Source organism: Mrakia frigida (assembly GCF_051309035.1).
Source record: "Mrakia frigida strain ATCC 22029 unplaced genomic scaffold BDY24scaffold_17, whole genome shotgun sequence".
Taxonomy (NCBI): domain Eukaryota; kingdom Fungi; phylum Basidiomycota; class Tremellomycetes; order Cystofilobasidiales; family Mrakiaceae; genus Mrakia; species Mrakia frigida.
Window position 1 is genome coordinate 21732 of NW_027481264.1, and position 15702 is coordinate 37433.

Below are 15702 nucleotides of genomic sequence, written 5' to 3' on the forward strand. Positions count from 1 at the left end.
GCAGACTTCCTTACCAAAACATCCTTAGCTCTTCAGCCCTGTTCTTAATCAGCGAACGACGCCTCGCCTTCTCCTCACCCTCTCCCTCCCTCTCCTGGATCCTCGTTTCTCTTCTCACAGAACCTCTCCTGTCCACAGGAAAAAGTCCCAGAAACTCGTGATATCGTCAAAGAGAAATATAGCTGAATCCTGTTGTTACAAAGGCAACATCGACGAAGAAGACGAGCGACCTGTTGAGCTCGTCCTCTTCCTCCCTTGGGATCGAACAAGAAAGTCAGAAGAGATCAGAGTCAGCACTTCCTTAATCTCTACAAGACTCAGGCCCGAGCCCTAGATATCCTCCCGCCGCTCTCGCACCCAGCACTCAACCTCGACGAACTCGGAACAGAAAGGGAAACTCACGACGTTCTCCTCCTCCTGCTCCCTCCATTCTTCAAGCTAACCTCCCAGCCTTCCCTCCTCCGTCAAGCTTGTTCACCTCCCCACTACTGCCACCCTTCCCGTCGTTGCACTCCTCTCCAGGACCATGAGAATGCCCATGCTTCCGATGCACCTTCTTCTTGGATCCAGACGAAGGGCCAGCGTCACCGCTGCCCTTCCTCGAAGGTTCGTCCTCTTCTGAAGACGACTCGTCGGAGGAGGACTCGTCGAACGGACGGGGTTTGTGATAGATGCAGCAGACTGAACAGGGTTCGAGAGGGAGGGAGAGAGAGAGTCAGCTCGAGGAGAGCCGAGGAGAAGAAAGGAAGAGGAAGGTCGGGTGGTGGGAGGAAGGGACGGTTCGGGAGGGAAAGACTCACTTTTACTGCTCTTCCTCCCCATACCCTCGTTGTCTATCGTTCCCTCAACCCACTTGACTCCTCTCCCTGTCCCTAGCTCTCCCTCAGCGATAACATGGCGTCCTCGAAGCCGGAGGGTGCCTACTTCCTCGGCTGTTGGAGCAGGAGGAGGAGCAGGGAGGGTTTGGGTTTGAGAGCCGATGTTCACTGGTGGTCTGGGAGCAAGGAGCGAAATTGAAGGTTAGTAGAGTGAAGGCGAAGTAAGAGGATATGCGAGAGTGACTCACGAAGCTTGCCGTTGCATGGTTGGTCAAAAGAAGGAAGGAAGGAGGAGTTGGTTGGAAGAGACCTCAAGTTGAGCTCGCCTTAATCAGAACAGTCATTCCCTTCCTTCCCGACCCAGCCTCTCTCTTTTTCGTCGTCACCAAGAAATGCCCAGCTTCGTGTCATCGGAGTCCTCGATTTACGTTTATCTCAACGCGAGATCAAGACGATAGAGAAACACGGAGAGTCAAGAGTCAGCGTTGCGAGAACGAGCTCGCTGTTCCCTCTCGACGAGCGTTAGGAAGGTCAGAGGAAGTCTATAATTCCGTTCTCTTCCTATGAAGCAGTATGAAAGTTCACATCAGATCGGCTCAGGACTTTACGACCACTCTCATCAACCGAGCATTCTCAAAACCCAGAACAATCCATTCAATCTCAGCCCTCGACGCGTCGCTCAAAAGCAAGCCGAGTAGATCATGCTTCCCGAAGTCCAGAAAGTTAGGAACATCACTCCCAAAGCTCCAATGTAGTGAAGGCCTCCTCCTGGTGAAATCGAACGAAGCGTAAAGCAAGAAAGATCAGCAAAGAAAGAGGCGCGTGTCGTCGCTCAACTCTTGACTTGATCTGAAGGAGGAGACTCACCGTAAGCGAACCGCTTTTCAGCACCTCCAGAGGCGTATCCGATGGTGCTGCAGTATCGATGAAAAGGAAGGAGCGAGTCAGAATGAAAATGAACGAGGAGAGTGACGACGGACGACCGACTCACAACAAGAATCGACCAAGCACCCAAATCGCGAGAAGAGCTCCAGTGGTGATAGGGAATCGAACCCCACTGAAAGTAGCACCAAAGAGGAGCTGAGGCATGCTCTCGAGGGTGTCTGTTCGTGAAGGAGGGAGAGCATCGAAGGTGAGCCGTGAAAAGGACGGAACGAGTCCGGTCGCCAACGCCGATGGGACTGACTTCCATGAGCTCTCTGCAGAGAGTTGAACCTGACAGCATCAGGGTTGGCGTCCATTTGAGCCTTCTCGGCGTAGACTGAAGAAAGAGAAGGTCGAAGCGTGAGTGAACGGTTCGGAGGGAGGGCTGAGAGTGGACGGAGGGCGGGAAGTGGACTCGACTCGCACTCACACTGAGGATACTTGATCTTAGCTACCTTCCGAGCTTGGGAGACAGTGTGAGTCTGGTAGGCATGTAGGAGAAAGGTCAAGGCTCCTCCAAAGGCGACGAAACCGTAGTGGGTGGGAAGGAAAGAGCTGAACAAAAACGAAGAAGATGGACGAGGGCCGTCAGCGATGAACGAACAGGAAGAGCTTGCGAGCGAAGGGACGTGTGAGAGTGAGGACACTGGACCTACAGAGCTTCGATGGGCGCCATTTTTGGGATAGAAGAGGTCGAGGAGATGATGGGAAATGAAGGAGAAGGAGAGGAAACAGCTGGCGCTTTTGAGCTCACCGTTTCAGTTTCAGCCCTCGGGCTCGAAGGGTCTCGAGGCCGGGAGGAGGCCTTCTCAGCGACGATGCCGAAAGGTACGCTAGATTGAGGGCAAGGCTCGCAAAGCCGTTAATCTTTCGCCTCGGAGGGAGAGAAGAAAGAGGTGTGGACGCGATTGATGCCTCGTTTCGTTTCCTTGATGTCCCTCCCTCTTTTCCTCCTTCGGGAGACCTTTCGCTGTGAGAGACTCGCCGTGGATATCGAGAGAAAGAGAGCTCACTGGAGATGAGACTGCGCGAGTATAAGCGGGAGAAAGAGCCAACTCGAAGTTGTGTCTTCGAGCGAAACGGGAGCGAGGTCGAGCACGACGCGTCCCACCGAAGCTCTCATCTCAGCCCCCAGCCAATGAACCCTCCCGTCATCTCGTCTCTTCATCATCTCGTCCCCTCATCCTTCCTTCCCGCTCCTTCAGGCCGTGCCAAAGTCCAAACCATCGAGATACCGAAAAACCGCAAACCGAACCCAACTATCCCTCGTTTCCTTCCTCCCAACCTAAGGCTCGTAAGTAAGCTTGAACACCACATTCGTCAGGACCGAGACTTGTTTGAGGTAAGGGCAAGAGGAGAAAGAGAAAGAGGGATAAGCTCGAGTCGAAGGGAGGGAAGAGAGAGAGAGCCGGGTTGAACGAGACGTACTGATGAGAACAACGCAGAGGATGGTCTGATCGAAGAACGAGGGGAACAATGGGAGGGGTCAGTTTGATGATCACTCGAAGCAGCTCGAGCACGATAGCCGAGGGAGCAAGACGAAAAGGGAGAGAACGCAGAGGAAGAGGAGGAGGAGAAAAGAGGACTCACGGGTCCAACTCGATCATCGTAAGCCTGAGCCTTCTTCCTGATCGCGTTCGCCCTCTGGTGGTATCGGAAGAGAGCGTAGGACATCATGGCCATGGCTGTGAGCGACGGTAGAGATCAAGGAAGACGAGAAGTCAGCTTCCACCTCGACTCCCCTCTCTCAACCTCGCCTCCTTCTCTCCCTCAGCACTCGAACTCGATACCGAGCAAGAGGACTCACCAATGACAGTGTAAATAGCTCCGAAGATCTTGGACAGCTGTTAGAAGATGAAGAAAGGTCAGCCCTGAAACTCGACAGCTCCGTCGAACCCTTCGCTTCCCTCCCTGCTCTTTCCTGCTCTCTCCTTCCTATTTCTATCAAGCTACAGCGTAAAGACGTACCTTATCTCCAAAGTTCAACAACCCAACGGCCAAACCTCCAAGAACGACTGAGAAGTGCATCCTAGAGCGAAGCACAAACATCAAGGGAGGGAAGGGAAAGGGTCAGCTCGCTCGTTCCGCTTCCCTTCGTGCCCGTCCTTCGAGCTTCTTGGACGAGAGAGATGAGATCGAAGCTCACCATGACAGGTACGTCCTCTCGTTAGCAAAGTAGACCTAACCAGAACCAACGAAACGAGACGACACGAAAGGACGTGAGCTCAGAGCGTTCCCGACTCCCTTCCTCGCTCGTTCGCAGCTCTCATTTGAGAGAGCCCAGATATCGGAGTGCGAAGAACGCACCTTAGGTTCCTGTCTAACAGGCAACGCGATTCGCTTAGCAGCAGTCCTTTGCAGAAGAGGTTGGGTGGACATGGTTTTTTGGGGGGGGAGCTGAAAGAGAGGGAGGGAGGGAGGGAAGGTCAGCTTGGGTTGCTTTCGTTGCTCGTTGCTCTTGGTTCGGCTCTCTCTCACTGACCTAGAGAGATAGGAACGAAAGAGGTTTGAGTTGGAGCAAGAAGGAAGAAAACGGGGAGGTGAGCTTCAACAAAGGTCGGGAGATAGCAACGAGCTGGAGGGAAGGGAGCTGCTTGCTCCTTCTCAGCCGCTCGTTGCTAGACTGAACACTCACCTAGAGGAACGAAAGCTGAGGACTCGTCGAGAATGAGAGCGCGAAGGGCTGAGCTGCAGTTGGGTTTTAAGAGGCTTCTTTTTTGAAGGAAGGGAGATGCGGTTGAGGTGAGCTTGAAATCGAGCCCTGTTTGAAGTGGGAAGCGTCGCACGTTCGTCTCCTCCATCTTTCGCTGCGCTTTTGTAAACATCGTCTCCTAGTTTGCTGGGAGAGACAAGGCAGGAGAAGGAGAGGGTGCGTCGAAGACTTGAGTTTTGCTTTGGACCGGAAATTTGGAGGGGAGAGAAAAGAACGGAACGCGGGCTGAGGAGGAAGGCGAGAGGGAGATTCACGACGCGGTCGTTCGCTCGCCTCTCGACTTCCCTGCATACAGGCACCACCATCTCTGCCATATCTAGTAGATCAGGCTTTCAAAATCTTTCTCCTCCTCACGTTTGAAGTCTCCCAATTCTAGTCTTCGTCCCTCAGTCGACGCTCAAGCAGTCTCCCTCGCCCTCCCCTCTCCCCTCCTCACTCTTTCTCCACCTCTCCCACTCCATCTGCTATACACCGACAGTTCGAACATCGAAGAATATAAAGTCAAGGCGCCGAAGAGAACTACTAGAAAAAGAAAGTGAAAGGAAAGGGAAGGCGAAAACGACCGCGAAGAGGGGTAGTCCACGCTAGATCTAAGTACGTAGAGAAACGAGAGAACGAGAGCAGGAGACGAGGTTTTTTAAGCAAAGGGTTGAGGTCGAGGCTGTGGGGACGAAGGAGGAGAGAGAAGGAAGGGAGGTCAGCGAAGTGAAGAGAGGAGGGGAGAGGGAGAGGACGCGTCGAGCGATGAAAGAGGACGAACGTTTGAGTGTGAGCGGGCCGAAGATGGGAACGAGATTGATCTCCGAAGGGGTTTGGGGGTGTTTTGATGTGATGAGATGTTGAGATCGAGAGGGACGAGAGAGGGGTTTCGAGCGTCGACGAGGGAGGGGAAGATGGTCGACCGACGAGAGGGAGGGAAAGCAAACGGGGGCGACACGTTTACTCGGCCTTAGCGACAACTCCGTACTTGGCTTGAGCATCAGCGATGGCTGCAACGTCACACAAAAACGAAACGAGACCCGGTCAGGACGCGTCTCCCTCTCCGCTCCTTTTTCTTTCACCCTCCTTCTCACTCACCCTTCTTCCCAGCCTCCGTAGTCCAAGGCCCAGCATCCGAAGTACTGGGATCCGTGCTCTTTCCTCCAAACTTGACCTCGAGGTTGTCGGCGTCGATCTGAGCGAGCAGCTGAGCCTTCCAGTCCCGTCCCGGGATCGAGATCTTCTTGACGGTGACCTCGTCGAGCCAGGGCTTGATGAGCGACCAGACGGTGGAGAAGAGGTAAGGGGAGTTGATCTAGGGGGTGAGATGGGTGGGAGGAGGGAGAGAGAGGGAGGGGAGAGGTGAGCTTTGGAGACGAGGGACGGCGAGAGGAGAACAGGAAAGAGAGGACGAACGATGAAGAATTTCCCCATGGTCTCAGGGTCTGAGCGGAATCGGAACGAAAACGAAGGTCAGCTCTCACTCTCTCTCACGTCTCGGACCTCTCGACGAGCTCAGCCCACCATCTCTCTCTTCCCTCTTCTCCCTTGCTGAAAACTCACAGTAGTTCTGCCCGATCGTCGACGCCTCTCCCACGTAACCCTTGACCCTGTAGAAGTTGCTCAACCCGACGTTGTTCAAATCCAAGATGGTGCAGCTCGTCTCGACCGTCTTGCCACTGGCGGCCTCGCACGCAGGGATCCTCTCCCTGAGGAACTTCTCGTACTCGTAGACGAGACATTTGAGCATCCGTTCCTGGGTGGTAGCGGCGAAGAGTTTGGTCATGTCGAGCTTGCCGAGGATTTCGACGTAGATGGGTCGACCGTCCTGCAAGAGAAAGAACGAAGGGGAGTCAGCGAGGGAAGGGAGGGTTGGGAGAGTGCGAGGTGGGGGTACCTTGTCCATCTGTAAGAAGAAGAGAGGCCACAGAGATCAGGAGTCAGTACGCAGAAGGAACAAGAAGCGAAGGACGAAGGATTCGAGCTCACCTTGTGGTCTTTTGATGGGGGAGGAACGAGGAACAGGAAGAAGGTGAGACGATTAGCTCTCGCAGTCCATGAGTCAAAGCTCCATCGGTTCTACTCACAGTACTGAGGGTAGTACTGATCAATAGTAGCTCTCTCCTCTCCCGTAGGGTAGTCGAACGTCCTGAGAAAGAGCAAAGAGAGGGAGATGGGCGCCATCGACAACGTCAGCTTCAAGCTCGCTTCCCTCCCTTCTCCTCCTTCCCTCCCTCCTTCTCTCCTCTCGTACGATATTACTCAAAGATGGTACACTCACTTGTAAATCTGATCTGTTCCGAAACTCTTCCTCCACTCCTCGTTGGCCTTCCACATCTCCTGAGCCTTGACGAGGTCAAACTTCCTCGCTCGAAGGAATCGAAGCAGGGTGCCGTCGTCGTATCGGTTGTAGCTGTAACAACAACAACATGAGACAACAAAGAACACAACAACAACAACAACAACAACAACAACAACAACCATAAGTCAGCTTTGAACTCTATTCGAATCATAGATAGAAAGAAGAAAGGCTGCTGGACTGACCCAGGCCCGTTCTCAATGACCTCTGGAGCGAAAGGATCGACGGGACACAATCCAGCTGCTACGAGGTTGGTTCGGAAGGTAGAAAGAGTAACGGTTTGCTCTTCGGTCCTAATGATACCCAACCACAACCGTTATCAAAAAAGACAAAGCGTCAGCCCTTGATCCAGCTAGACCTCGATCGAACCTCGCTCCTCCTCGCTCCTCCTCGCTCCTCCTCCTCCTCCCCCTGCCCTGCCCTGCCCTGCCCTGCCCTCCTCCCCTCAACTCTCCCGTCTCTACGGAGACTCACAAATGTCCGACGTGACCGGAAAGCTCATCTCTAGGGGCAGCCATGATAAGATTCTATATAAAAGCTGTTGGTTCGGAGGGAGGGGAAGGAGCGAAGATGGGTTGGTTGGGGTAAGGAGAGAGGACGAAGGAGAGAGCACGAGAGAGAGAGAGCGAGAGAGAGAGAAGGAGAACGTTGAGTCAGCGTCGACGAGCGAGTGAAGGGGGTAGAGGCGCGTGGGTGAGAGGCTCACGAGAGGGTGCGAAACAAGACAACGGTCGGAGGGAGGGAGGGTCGAAGTTGGGGGCGAGAGCAGACGTCGAGAGCTGGCAAAAGAGAGCAGTCGTTTGGTTTCAGTAGTGACGTGCGTTTCTCGTTTGAAATTTTCATTCGCCTCCAAGTGAATATAGACAGTTTCCACTCGTTTTTGAGCTGAGAGAACGACTTATAGGCAACACAGCTTTTGTCGGGTTCAACTTCAGTCGCTGACGCTCGACGACGCGTCCCTCTCTCTTTCCTTCTCCCTTCATCTCCCTCTCTCTCGCTCCGTAACGTAACACAAAAAGAAAGAAAGGTCACAAAAATACAGCCCCCAAACTGCCCTTCTCATTCCCCATCACTCACATCCGTCAACTCACTCCCACTCCCATCTCCCATCCCCTCCTCCACGGCCTCCTCCTCCTCCTTCGCAGCAACAGCAGCCTTCTTCCCTCCAGCCTTCGCCAGCTCCCTCTTGCTCAGCTTGCCAACCCCAGCCTTCGAGCTCGACGCGACGACCGCTGGCTCTTCCTCAGCTGGAGCGGGAGCAGGAGCAGGGGTTCCCGAAGCCTGCCTCGACGCGGTTCCTCCTCCTCCTGATTTGGCTCGAGAGGCTCGACTGGTTGAAGCAGGCGGCAGTGGAGGAGGAGGGGAGTCCGAGATACGAGCTCGTTTGTTCGGTTTCGAGGAGGAGGAAGAGGACGAGGAGGGTTGGGTTTGGGAAGCAGCGAGTTCAGCCTTGTAGGCCCTCTGTTGCGAGCGAGTCATGTCGGCGAGGACTTCTTCGGGGAGTTCGACAAATCCTGGTGTGGTGGTGGTGGGTTTGGAGAAGGAGGGAGACTTGTTGGAGGAAGAAGCGGCGGAGGAGGACGCGCGACGAGTCGGGGAGGGAGGGAGAGGATTGGTCGAGGTTGAGGTGGAAGTGGACGAAGGGCTTTTGGAAGCTTTCCGTTTGGTGGGTGTTGCTGGGAGGGACTCGGATTCGACTTCGGGTTCCGGGGAGGTTTGGGAGAGGGGAGAGGAGTGGGTGGAGGCGGGAGCAGGAGGAGGGTTGGCGGCGGCGGACGACGGGTCGACGTTGGCACCGGAGAGATCCTGAGAAACCAGCAACCCCTCCGCTTCCATCTCCTCCGCATCCTGCATCTCTACGTCTCCCAAAAGGTTCGAAACCTCTCCCTCCGCTTCGTGCTCCTCCTGCTCTTCAACCACCAGCTCGGCCGCCTTCGTCTTCTTAGGCGTCGCAACAACCTTCTTCTCCTCCCTCCTTCCACCTCCTTCCTCGTCGTCGTCCTCCGCGACCTTCTCTTCCTCCTCAGCAGAAGGTGATACAGCTCTCGAAGGCTGGGTAGACTCTGCCTTGGGATCGTCCTCCTCCTCTTCGACGACGGGTGGTGCTTCCTCCGTCCCGATCTTGCGAATCGCTTCGAGCTCTACGACGAGGTTGTCGAAGCGGGATTTACGGGCTTGGAGGGTGGAGACGACGGAGGTGTTTTCGACTTGGAGGGTGGAGACTCGGGAGGAGAGGGTGGCGATGTCGCTGTGAAAGGACGAAGGGAAGGGAGGGTGAGCTTCGTTCGAGGACGGAAACGGAGGCCTCTCGGGCGAGACCTCGTCTGTCGAAAGACTTGAAAGTATGGGAAGGGGACTCACGATTCCAAAGAAGCCCTAGATCCAACAGCCAGAATCTTGAGAGCGATAGCGTCGTACTCCATCTTGTGCTTCCTCTCCTCCTCGGCGAGCTGGAGCTTGACTCGAAGGTTGGCGATTTCCTCCTTCAGCTGAGCTTGACTCGAGTCTGCGAGAGCGAACCAAAGACGAACGGAAGGCTCAGTTAGCTCTAGATGCTGCTCGTATACAATCCAGCACAGCTCAGCTGAGAAGAAGAGCAGCGAGCGACACGACGAGATGAGGAGGGGAGGAAGGGAAGGAGAAGCTCGACAAGACTCACCTATCTCTCTCCCCTTGGATTCATACTCCCCCCTCATCTTCTCCTCCATCCTCCCTACCACCCCAGACTTCCTAACCAGGAACTCGACATCCTTCAACTGCCCGTTGAAACTCTCCCAAACTTCCTCCTGGATGGAAGCCTTCCTCTCCGCTATCGATTCCTCCGATTCCTTCTCCTCCTCTTGAACCTCGACCGGAGCTGGTGCTGCTGACATGTCGACATCCTCTCCTTCTTCGAGAACGACGGCTGGGGCTGGCGGTGGTAGTGGAGGAGGAGAAGTTTGAAGTTGAACAATCTTCTTGAGGGTTCGACGGAGAGGTCGTTCGTCGTTGAAGAGCCTGGAGTGGATGATCACATCTGAGAAAGAGAAACGAGGAAGGGTTAGCTTTGAGAACTAGATACAAGCGAACGAAGAAGCGAGCTTACCCTCGTCGGAGGGGGTGAGGATCTGGACTCGAGTGGACATGGAGGGCGAGATGGATGGTTGGTGAGAGGAGAGGAGGGGATTCAAGTCGAAACGAGGTTGAGCTCGACGAGTTCGATTCTTTGTATTTCTTTCGACGACTTGCAGGAGGTTTTCGTTGTTGGCTCGAAGCAGCTCTTGACTCGAACTAGCATGGTGGCTCACGTCAAGCTTGGAAATTTCTGATGCGCTACTCAGCTAGAGGTTTAAAGACGAGTCAATCACGTCGCTCGTGTGAGGAACTTGGAGAGGCAGGAGAGGACTTTCCAGTGTGCTGGTCGTGTTCTAGGGACATCAGAATAGAAACAGATAATGAGATCGTAGACCTGATACTTCAGAGGAAGGGAGAGAGCCGCTGATGGAGCCAAAGCGACACAGGAAAGAAGGACGACGCGTCGAGGTGAAGCGACGCGACGCGAAAGAGCGATGAAGGCGACCTGAATCCCTTAGGACCGTCAAATAGCTCCTCTAAGAGCCTGGAGCTACTCGATCTCAGGATTGGAAGAGAACGCAAGATCCACGATGAAAAGATGATTGGCGAACGCATTGAAGCCCTTGTCCTCCCTCCCTGTCAAACACATCTCAGAGAAGAGAGCCGTCACTTTCCGTCGCCCCAGGTTATGAAGCAAGATGCGAGTCCACATTCTACTCGTCGAAGCCTAGATCTGTATGCCGAAGCTCGAGTTTTTGACGTCGAGTCTCGACGGTCAAAGAAAGGAAGGAGCGTCGAGCTCACCGTTTTCAGGCTGACCTCCATCTCGACCTCTCTTCTTCCTCTCATCCACAACTCGCCTCTTCTTCGACCAATCTTCTAGACTCTCTCGTCCCTACGTCCTCGAGAGATGAACTCCCTTCGATTTCCTTCTTCGACGTTCCATCAACGTTCTCGTTCCTTGAGCTCGATCGACGTCGAGCTGGAAGGGCTTCTCCTCTCCTCTCCCTCCCTCCTCCCTCCCTTCTCTTCCTTCCACCCACCATCATACACTCCCTCTTCTCTTCCTCTCTCCCACCTACGAATCATCACCGCTCACCTCGATGTCGACTCCTGCTTCGCTCGACGGATCCTTCCCTACCACCTCCAACGCCAACGCTCAACGAAGGTCTCCTCTTGTCAACAACAACCTCCCCTCCCTCCCTTCCCCTGCTCCCTCGACCACGGCTGAAGTCTCTGGAGCCCTCCCTGCAACGATCAGCCACAAGACGACTACTGATCTCGTCGAGTCCCCCGGTCAGCAGTCGGAGAACATAGATTCTTTGGTGAAGGACGAGAGGGAAGTCTGCTAGAAGAACGGAGGTGAGCTCGAGCTTCCTTTTCTCTCTCTCCCTCTCCCTTCTCCTCCTGTGCCGCTGTTCTTTCAAGTACGAGCTACAAAAGAAGACAGCTGGACTGATACACCTCTCTGCACTCGGCTATTCACACAGTTCAAGACTCTTCTCCCTCCTCTTCGCTCTCGGTCGACACCTCCGGCCCTCGAGTCTCTTCTCTCGAAACCCCGTCAGCTCGATGCGATGAAGTCGTCGACGGACAGCGATCTGTTCCTCTGGAGATCATCGAGTCGAAGGAGACGGTAGAGGAGTTCGAGGGGTTGAAACTTCGGTTGGGAGTGGAGGCGCTGAGGGTTCGAGGCGAGTCCCCGTCCTTCTCGTCAATTTCCCTTACTCCCTCTTGTCATCGCCCCCTTTGGTATCTCTGTGGCAGGAGGAACGAACTGAAGCGGTTTCTCCTTCGTCTGACGTTAGCTGAACGGGAGCGGGACGAGGCTCTCATGGAAACGGACGACTTGGAGACGAGGGCCTGGTCGACCGCGCTGCTGAGGGTGGCAGGCTTGAAAGGAGCTCCATCACCAACTCCATCTGCGCATGCATCTCCTTATCGATCTACATTGCGTCCATCATCTAGGACCTTGCATCCCCTCCGCCGTCGCTCCAGCACCTCTCGTCGCTTCAGGATTCGAGCCCATCGCTCCCGACGTCGGTCAGGCCGGGATTTCGGATCATCAGGCTCTCGGGGACGTCGGAGACTCGTCAAGAGCTCTCGCATCTTGCTTTGAGGTTGGAGGGGAGGCTTGTGGAGAAGGGAGGTCGGGAACGATGCTTTGCGAGAAGGTGAGCCTTCCTCTTCTCTTTCTCTCCGCTCGGATGATTTTCGGACTCCTCAATCCGAACCTGATCATTTTTCTGGAATTCCTGCTGCTTCTAAAGTGTCTCGCAGTAGCCTACTGCTCGAAGGGTTCGTCTCCTTCCGTCTCTGCGTCGGCGCTCGTACGCGTCCTCGTCGCGTCTGACTCTTCCTCCTCGCCCTCTCTCCTCTCTTCCTTCCTTCCAGAACACCAAGCCTCGGACTGGAAGAGGCACAAGCTCGTCTGCGCCGAACCCAACAACTACCTTAGATACTGCTACCAACTCCTTCGATCTCAGGACGTCCTCGACTCCTCCGTCGCTGCTCCCCTCTTCGACGTCGGCGTCGACTAGGTTTTCCCTCTTCTTCTCCGTCTCGTTCTTGCACGCACAACTACTACGCCTTTCTACGTACCTTCCTTTTCACGAACCGCACGCGCTACCTGCCTACCTCTCTCTCTCTCTCTTGCTCTCTTCTCCTCTTGCTACAGACCGTTCCTCTCGATTGAATTTTCGCTCTTCCTTTTCACGTAACGACTCATCGCCTCTCGCTCGCTTTTCTTTGCTTAACCTTTCTGCTTCGCTTACATCACTCGTCCTGGACTTTTCACGCTCTCTCATGCACTCCTTTCTCGTCTCTCGTTTGAGCACGAAAGGAAGGAAAGGTCGACCGGACAGCGACGCGTCAGTTCAAGGCCGATTCACGCTTCGTTTCCCGCTGGTTCATTAAGGCTTGCTAGGATGTCCCGTGCTACTTATATGACCGACACGTCTCTCCAGGGGGGTATCTGCACCCTTCTAGCCTTCAAAGGTAAAGAAGAACGCAGGGATCGCCGAGCGACGACGCGTCGTCTTCGGAAACAGAGATGCAGCAGCTTCGATTCTGAACCCGAGGCTTCGTACGCCTTTTCGCAGCTCTGCTAAACTCTTGCCTTACAGTATTACAGCTGGCCAGTTCCCCTCACAAACATAAACATTAACGGTCTACCCCCGAGTCTCTTCGTCGACCTCCAGCGAAACGCTTCGATGTTCTCCTTCCTCTGCCCACCATCCCCCCTCTCTCCCCACCCTTCTTTTCTTTCCACCTCACCAACAATGCCTCTCACATACAAAGCTGGGTGAGTGCCTCTTCCTGAACTTCGTTCTCTTCGAAGGGGAAAGCGAGCTTCCAAAGCGAAGGAAGGAGAGATGAAGCTGAACCGGCGTCCTTCTCCTTCCTCCCTTCCCTCTCTTCCTTCCCTCTCGCTTCTTCAATCCTCGACAGCCGAGCTTTCCGACGAGGAGATACTTCTTTCGTTGATGCCGAACCTGAGAAGGGAATCTTGAGCGTTCAGGATGGAGGGGACGGTTGTGAGTCTCGACCTCTCCCTCATTCCTCCTTCCCTTCGCCCTCGCTCGAGCTGAGCTCTTTCGTCGTTTTCAGTGCTTCACATCTTCTGGAAGGCCAGAAACTCGCCCAACTACTCTCTGGATCTCATCGTTTTCCCTGGTAAGTCGGTCTGCTTCTTGTCGCGAGGGAAGGAGCCACAGAGAGAAAGAGGTTGGAAGAAGTTGAGCTGACTCCTTTCCTCCCTCTTGCTTTGTTCAGGCGACGCTTCCTTCTCCCACGTTAAGGAGTCCAACGAGGATAACGTCTTCGTTCTGAACTTTGAGAGTTCCGAGGAGAAGCATTTCGTGCGTCCTGGCCTCTGTTTTGAGGCAGGGAAGGGAGGCGAAGCTGAAGGAGGAGGAGGAGGAGAGATGCGAGCTGAAGCTGACCGTTTCCTCTTTGCGTCCCTCCTATAGTTCTGGTTCCAAGCTGCCGATGCTCCTTACGCTCTTCAAGCTGAACACATGTGAGTGCCTCTCACCAGATCTGCTGAGAAGTAACACTAGCAGCAGAAGCTCGTTCATCTCGCCCTTCGAGCTGACCTCCTTCTTCCTTCCTTCCCTCTCTCAGCAATGCTACCATCGAAGACCCTGAATTCGTCGCACCTCCTCTCACCGCTGCTGCTGCCACCTCTTTAGCTTCCACCAGCACGTGAGTTACCATCTCGATCTACACCATCTCGATCTACTTCTCTCTCCCTCCCTCGATCTAAAGCTCACCACCTTCTCTTCCTTCTTCTCGTCCCCTTTCAACCCTTCCCAGCCTCCCACCCGCCACCCCTGCTCACCAATCCGTTGCCTCCTCGTCCACCTCCGCTCCTCCAGCAGCTCCCAACCCTCGTCGAACAGCAGGCTTCAACCTCTCGTCTGCCGATCCGGAGACTGGGTACTCTGCGGAACAGCTCGCTCAGTTGCAGGCTATCTTGGAGGGACAGGTTGCTTCTGGACCCAATGCGGCTGCCGGAGAGAGTGGTGAGTCCAACGATTTCATCGGCGAAGGGGATCGGTCGGTCGGGAGGCTCAAGGAGGAGACGAGAAGAGCTCGAACTGACCCTTCACCTCTCCCTCTCACTGTCTCCTCTGTGTTCATGTCCTAATGGCATCGCTGGATCAACAGATATCCACCTCCAAGACATCCTAACCCCTAAACTCCTGGCACCGATTCTCTCCTCGTCCTCCCTGCGAGCCTCCCTCTTCCCTCACCTCCCTTCCGACCTTCCCCTCTCTTCCGCCACTCCATCCGAACCCACTGAAGCCGAACTCCTCGCCGTCATCGAATCCGCACAGTTCCAGGAAGGAGTCCGATCTCTCGACAGAGCTCTCAGGACTGGTCTCCTCGGAGGCCTCGTGCAGGGTCTCGGTCTTCCCGAGGACGCTGGGTTGGGAGTCGAGCAGTTCTTGAAGGCGGTTGGAGAGCAGGCGGAGAAGAAGAAGAGGGAGGAGAGTGGAGGAGGGGAGATGGACACTTCGGAGTAATAGGTTAGGTTGGGAGATCGTTAATAGCTTTGAGACTTTTTGCTCGACGCTGCTTCGCTGGGGAGAGAGACAGAGGACTGGGAGTGATATTTGAACGATAGGTGCTACTGTTGCGACTCGACCTACTACTCCCTCTCCATCGAGTTCCTCCGTTCCCAGTACTTCCCCCTCCGAATCCTGCCAGAGCTCCCCGTTCCCCAAACGTTGACGTCTGCTCTTGAAGAAAGAAGAAAGACGGGACGCGTTGAGACGTGATCTCGGCCTGCTTAAGTGCAAAGGGAAAGAGAGTCAGAAGGAATCAGCTCGGCTAATGGTTGTCCCCGTACGAGAGGGAGACATACTGACTCAGAGATCTCTGATCGTGCTATAGGGGAGCGTTCGGCGACGAGTGGTGAACAAGACGAAGGCTTGAGTCAAATTGACGGATGAGATCTGAGAGGGAAGGAAAGTCAGAATCGAGGCGGTCGGTGTGTAAAAGTTGATGCAAGTTAGAGGATACGAACTATTCGAACCTCAAAGAAGTTGGTGACGATGGGAAGAGCCAGTCTGAAAGGAAACGAACGCAAAGAAGGGGAGAGGGAGAGGGAGGAGAAGGCGAAGGCGAGTCAATAGCAGGGGAGTTGGCTGGTCCTGTTCTCGCAGCGTTGTAGAGACTGCGTGACGTACCAAAACTCCAAAGATTGTCTGGTCGATGCTGATGTTGATCTCGTTCATGAAAAACAAGGTCCTGCGGGGAAGAGGAAGGGGCAAGAACGAAGGAAGGCAAAAAGGAAGGAAGGGTGAGCTCGAGCTTCGACTTCCTTCTTCTCACTGGCAACTCACCAA

At 54.6% G+C, this 15702-nt stretch overlaps 7 protein-coding genes across 7 annotated transcripts; 2 read left to right on the forward strand and 5 right to left on the reverse strand.

The window, feature by feature from the left end:
- Nucleotides 1–433: 433 nt before the first annotated feature.
- BDY24DRAFT_415485 (PPP1R11/YPI1 family protein) lies at nt 434–1083 on the reverse strand (the record flags this gene model as incomplete). The annotated part of the gene is made up of 3 exons (XM_076643453.1): nt 434–681; nt 801–994; nt 1067–1083. 3 exons carry the CDS (start codon nt 1081–1083, stop codon nt 434–436), a joined length of 459 nt encoding a protein of 152 aa, XP_076496138.1.
- A 567-nt stretch (nt 1084–1650) lies between these two features.
- Nucleotides 1651–2290, reverse strand: BDY24DRAFT_340921 (MAPEG family protein; the record flags this gene model as incomplete). The annotated part of the gene is made up of 4 exons (XM_076637420.1): nt 1651–1732; nt 1810–1921; nt 2005–2079; nt 2173–2290. Coding segments are annotated over 4 exons (387 nt in total), but the record flags the coding sequence as incomplete, so codon positions are not given.
- A 737-nt stretch (nt 2291–3027) lies between these two features.
- BDY24DRAFT_415487 (uncharacterized protein) lies at nt 3028–4121 on the reverse strand (the record flags this gene model as incomplete). The annotated part of the gene is made up of 7 exons (XM_076643454.1): nt 3028–3074; nt 3171–3195; nt 3333–3427; nt 3550–3586; nt 3711–3771; nt 3889–3923; nt 4050–4121. 7 exons carry the CDS (start codon nt 4119–4121, stop codon nt 3028–3030), a joined length of 372 nt encoding a protein of 123 aa, XP_076496140.1.
- Nucleotides 4122–5394: 1273 nt separating this feature from the next.
- Nucleotides 5395–7311, reverse strand: BDY24DRAFT_415488 (SEC14 family lipid-binding protein; the record flags this gene model as incomplete). The annotated part of the gene is made up of 10 exons (XM_076643455.1): nt 5395–5444; nt 5533–5749; nt 5851–5879; nt 5998–6262; nt 6332–6340; nt 6424–6431; nt 6522–6583; nt 6716–6847; nt 6979–7086; nt 7268–7311. The coding sequence occupies 10 exons, from the start codon at nt 7309–7311 to the stop codon at nt 5395–5397; spliced, it is 924 nt and encodes a 307-aa protein (XP_076496141.1).
- Nucleotides 7312–7548: 237 nt separating this feature from the next.
- BDY24DRAFT_390238 (THO complex subunit 7 family protein) lies at nt 7549–9938 on the reverse strand. The gene is made up of 4 exons (XM_076640629.1): nt 9879–9938; nt 9453–9809; nt 9155–9299; nt 7549–9041 (listed from the first exon to the last, which is right to left on the reverse strand). Exons 1-4 carry the CDS (start codon nt 9916–9918, stop codon nt 7853–7855), a joined length of 1731 nt encoding a protein of 576 aa, XP_076496142.1. The 5' UTR covers nt 9919–9938; the 3' UTR covers nt 7549–7852.
- A 1012-nt stretch (nt 9939–10950) lies between these two features.
- BDY24DRAFT_441685 (zinc finger MYND domain-containing protein) lies at nt 10951–12547 on the forward strand (the record flags this gene model as incomplete). The annotated part of the gene is made up of 6 exons (XM_076644633.1): nt 10951–11143; nt 11338–11534; nt 11656–11713; nt 11816–12021; nt 12118–12145; nt 12242–12547. The coding sequence occupies 6 exons, from the start codon at nt 10951–10953 to the stop codon at nt 12385–12387; spliced, it is 828 nt and encodes a 275-aa protein (XP_076496143.1). The 3' UTR covers nt 12388–12547.
- A 470-nt stretch (nt 12548–13017) lies between these two features.
- On the forward strand, nt 13018–14954 carry RPN13 (proteasome regulatory particle lid subunit RPN13). Its single transcript, XM_076640630.1, has 8 exons — nt 13018–13151; nt 13298–13383; nt 13457–13522; nt 13622–13707; nt 13819–13868; nt 13973–14053; nt 14165–14373; nt 14519–14954. The coding sequence occupies exons 1-8, from the start codon at nt 13060–13062 to the stop codon at nt 14875–14877; spliced, it is 1029 nt and encodes a 342-aa protein (XP_076496144.1). The 5' UTR covers nt 13018–13059; the 3' UTR covers nt 14878–14954.
- Nucleotides 14955–15702: the final 748 nt, after the last annotated feature.

Excerpts from the sequence above, each read along its gene's own strand:
- RPN13 (XM_076640630.1), top strand. The coding sequence starts at position 13,060 with ATGTTCTCCTTCCTCTGCCCACCATCCCCCCTCTCTCCCCACCCTTCT. Across the intron at positions 13,523-13,621 it reads GGATCTCATCGTTTTCCCTG|GCGACGCTTCCTTCTCCCAC; the intron begins GTAAGTCGGTCT and ends TGCTTTGTTCAG. Across the intron at positions 13,708-13,818 it reads GTTCCGAGGAGAAGCATTTC|TTCTGGTTCCAAGCTGCCGA; the intron begins GTGCGTCCTGGC and ends TCCCTCCTATAG.
- BDY24DRAFT_390238 (XM_076640629.1), bottom strand. The coding sequence starts at position 9,918 with ATGTCCACTCGAGTCCAGATCCTCACCCCCTCCGACGAGG. Across the intron at positions 9,810-9,878 it reads CCTCACCCCCTCCGACGAGG|ATGTGATCATCCACTCCAGG; the intron begins GTAAGCTCGCTT and ends TCTCTTTCTCAG. Across the intron at positions 9,042-9,154 it reads TCTAGGGCTTCTTTGGAATC|CGACATCGCCACCCTCTCCT; the intron begins GTGAGTCCCCTT and ends GTCCTTTCACAG.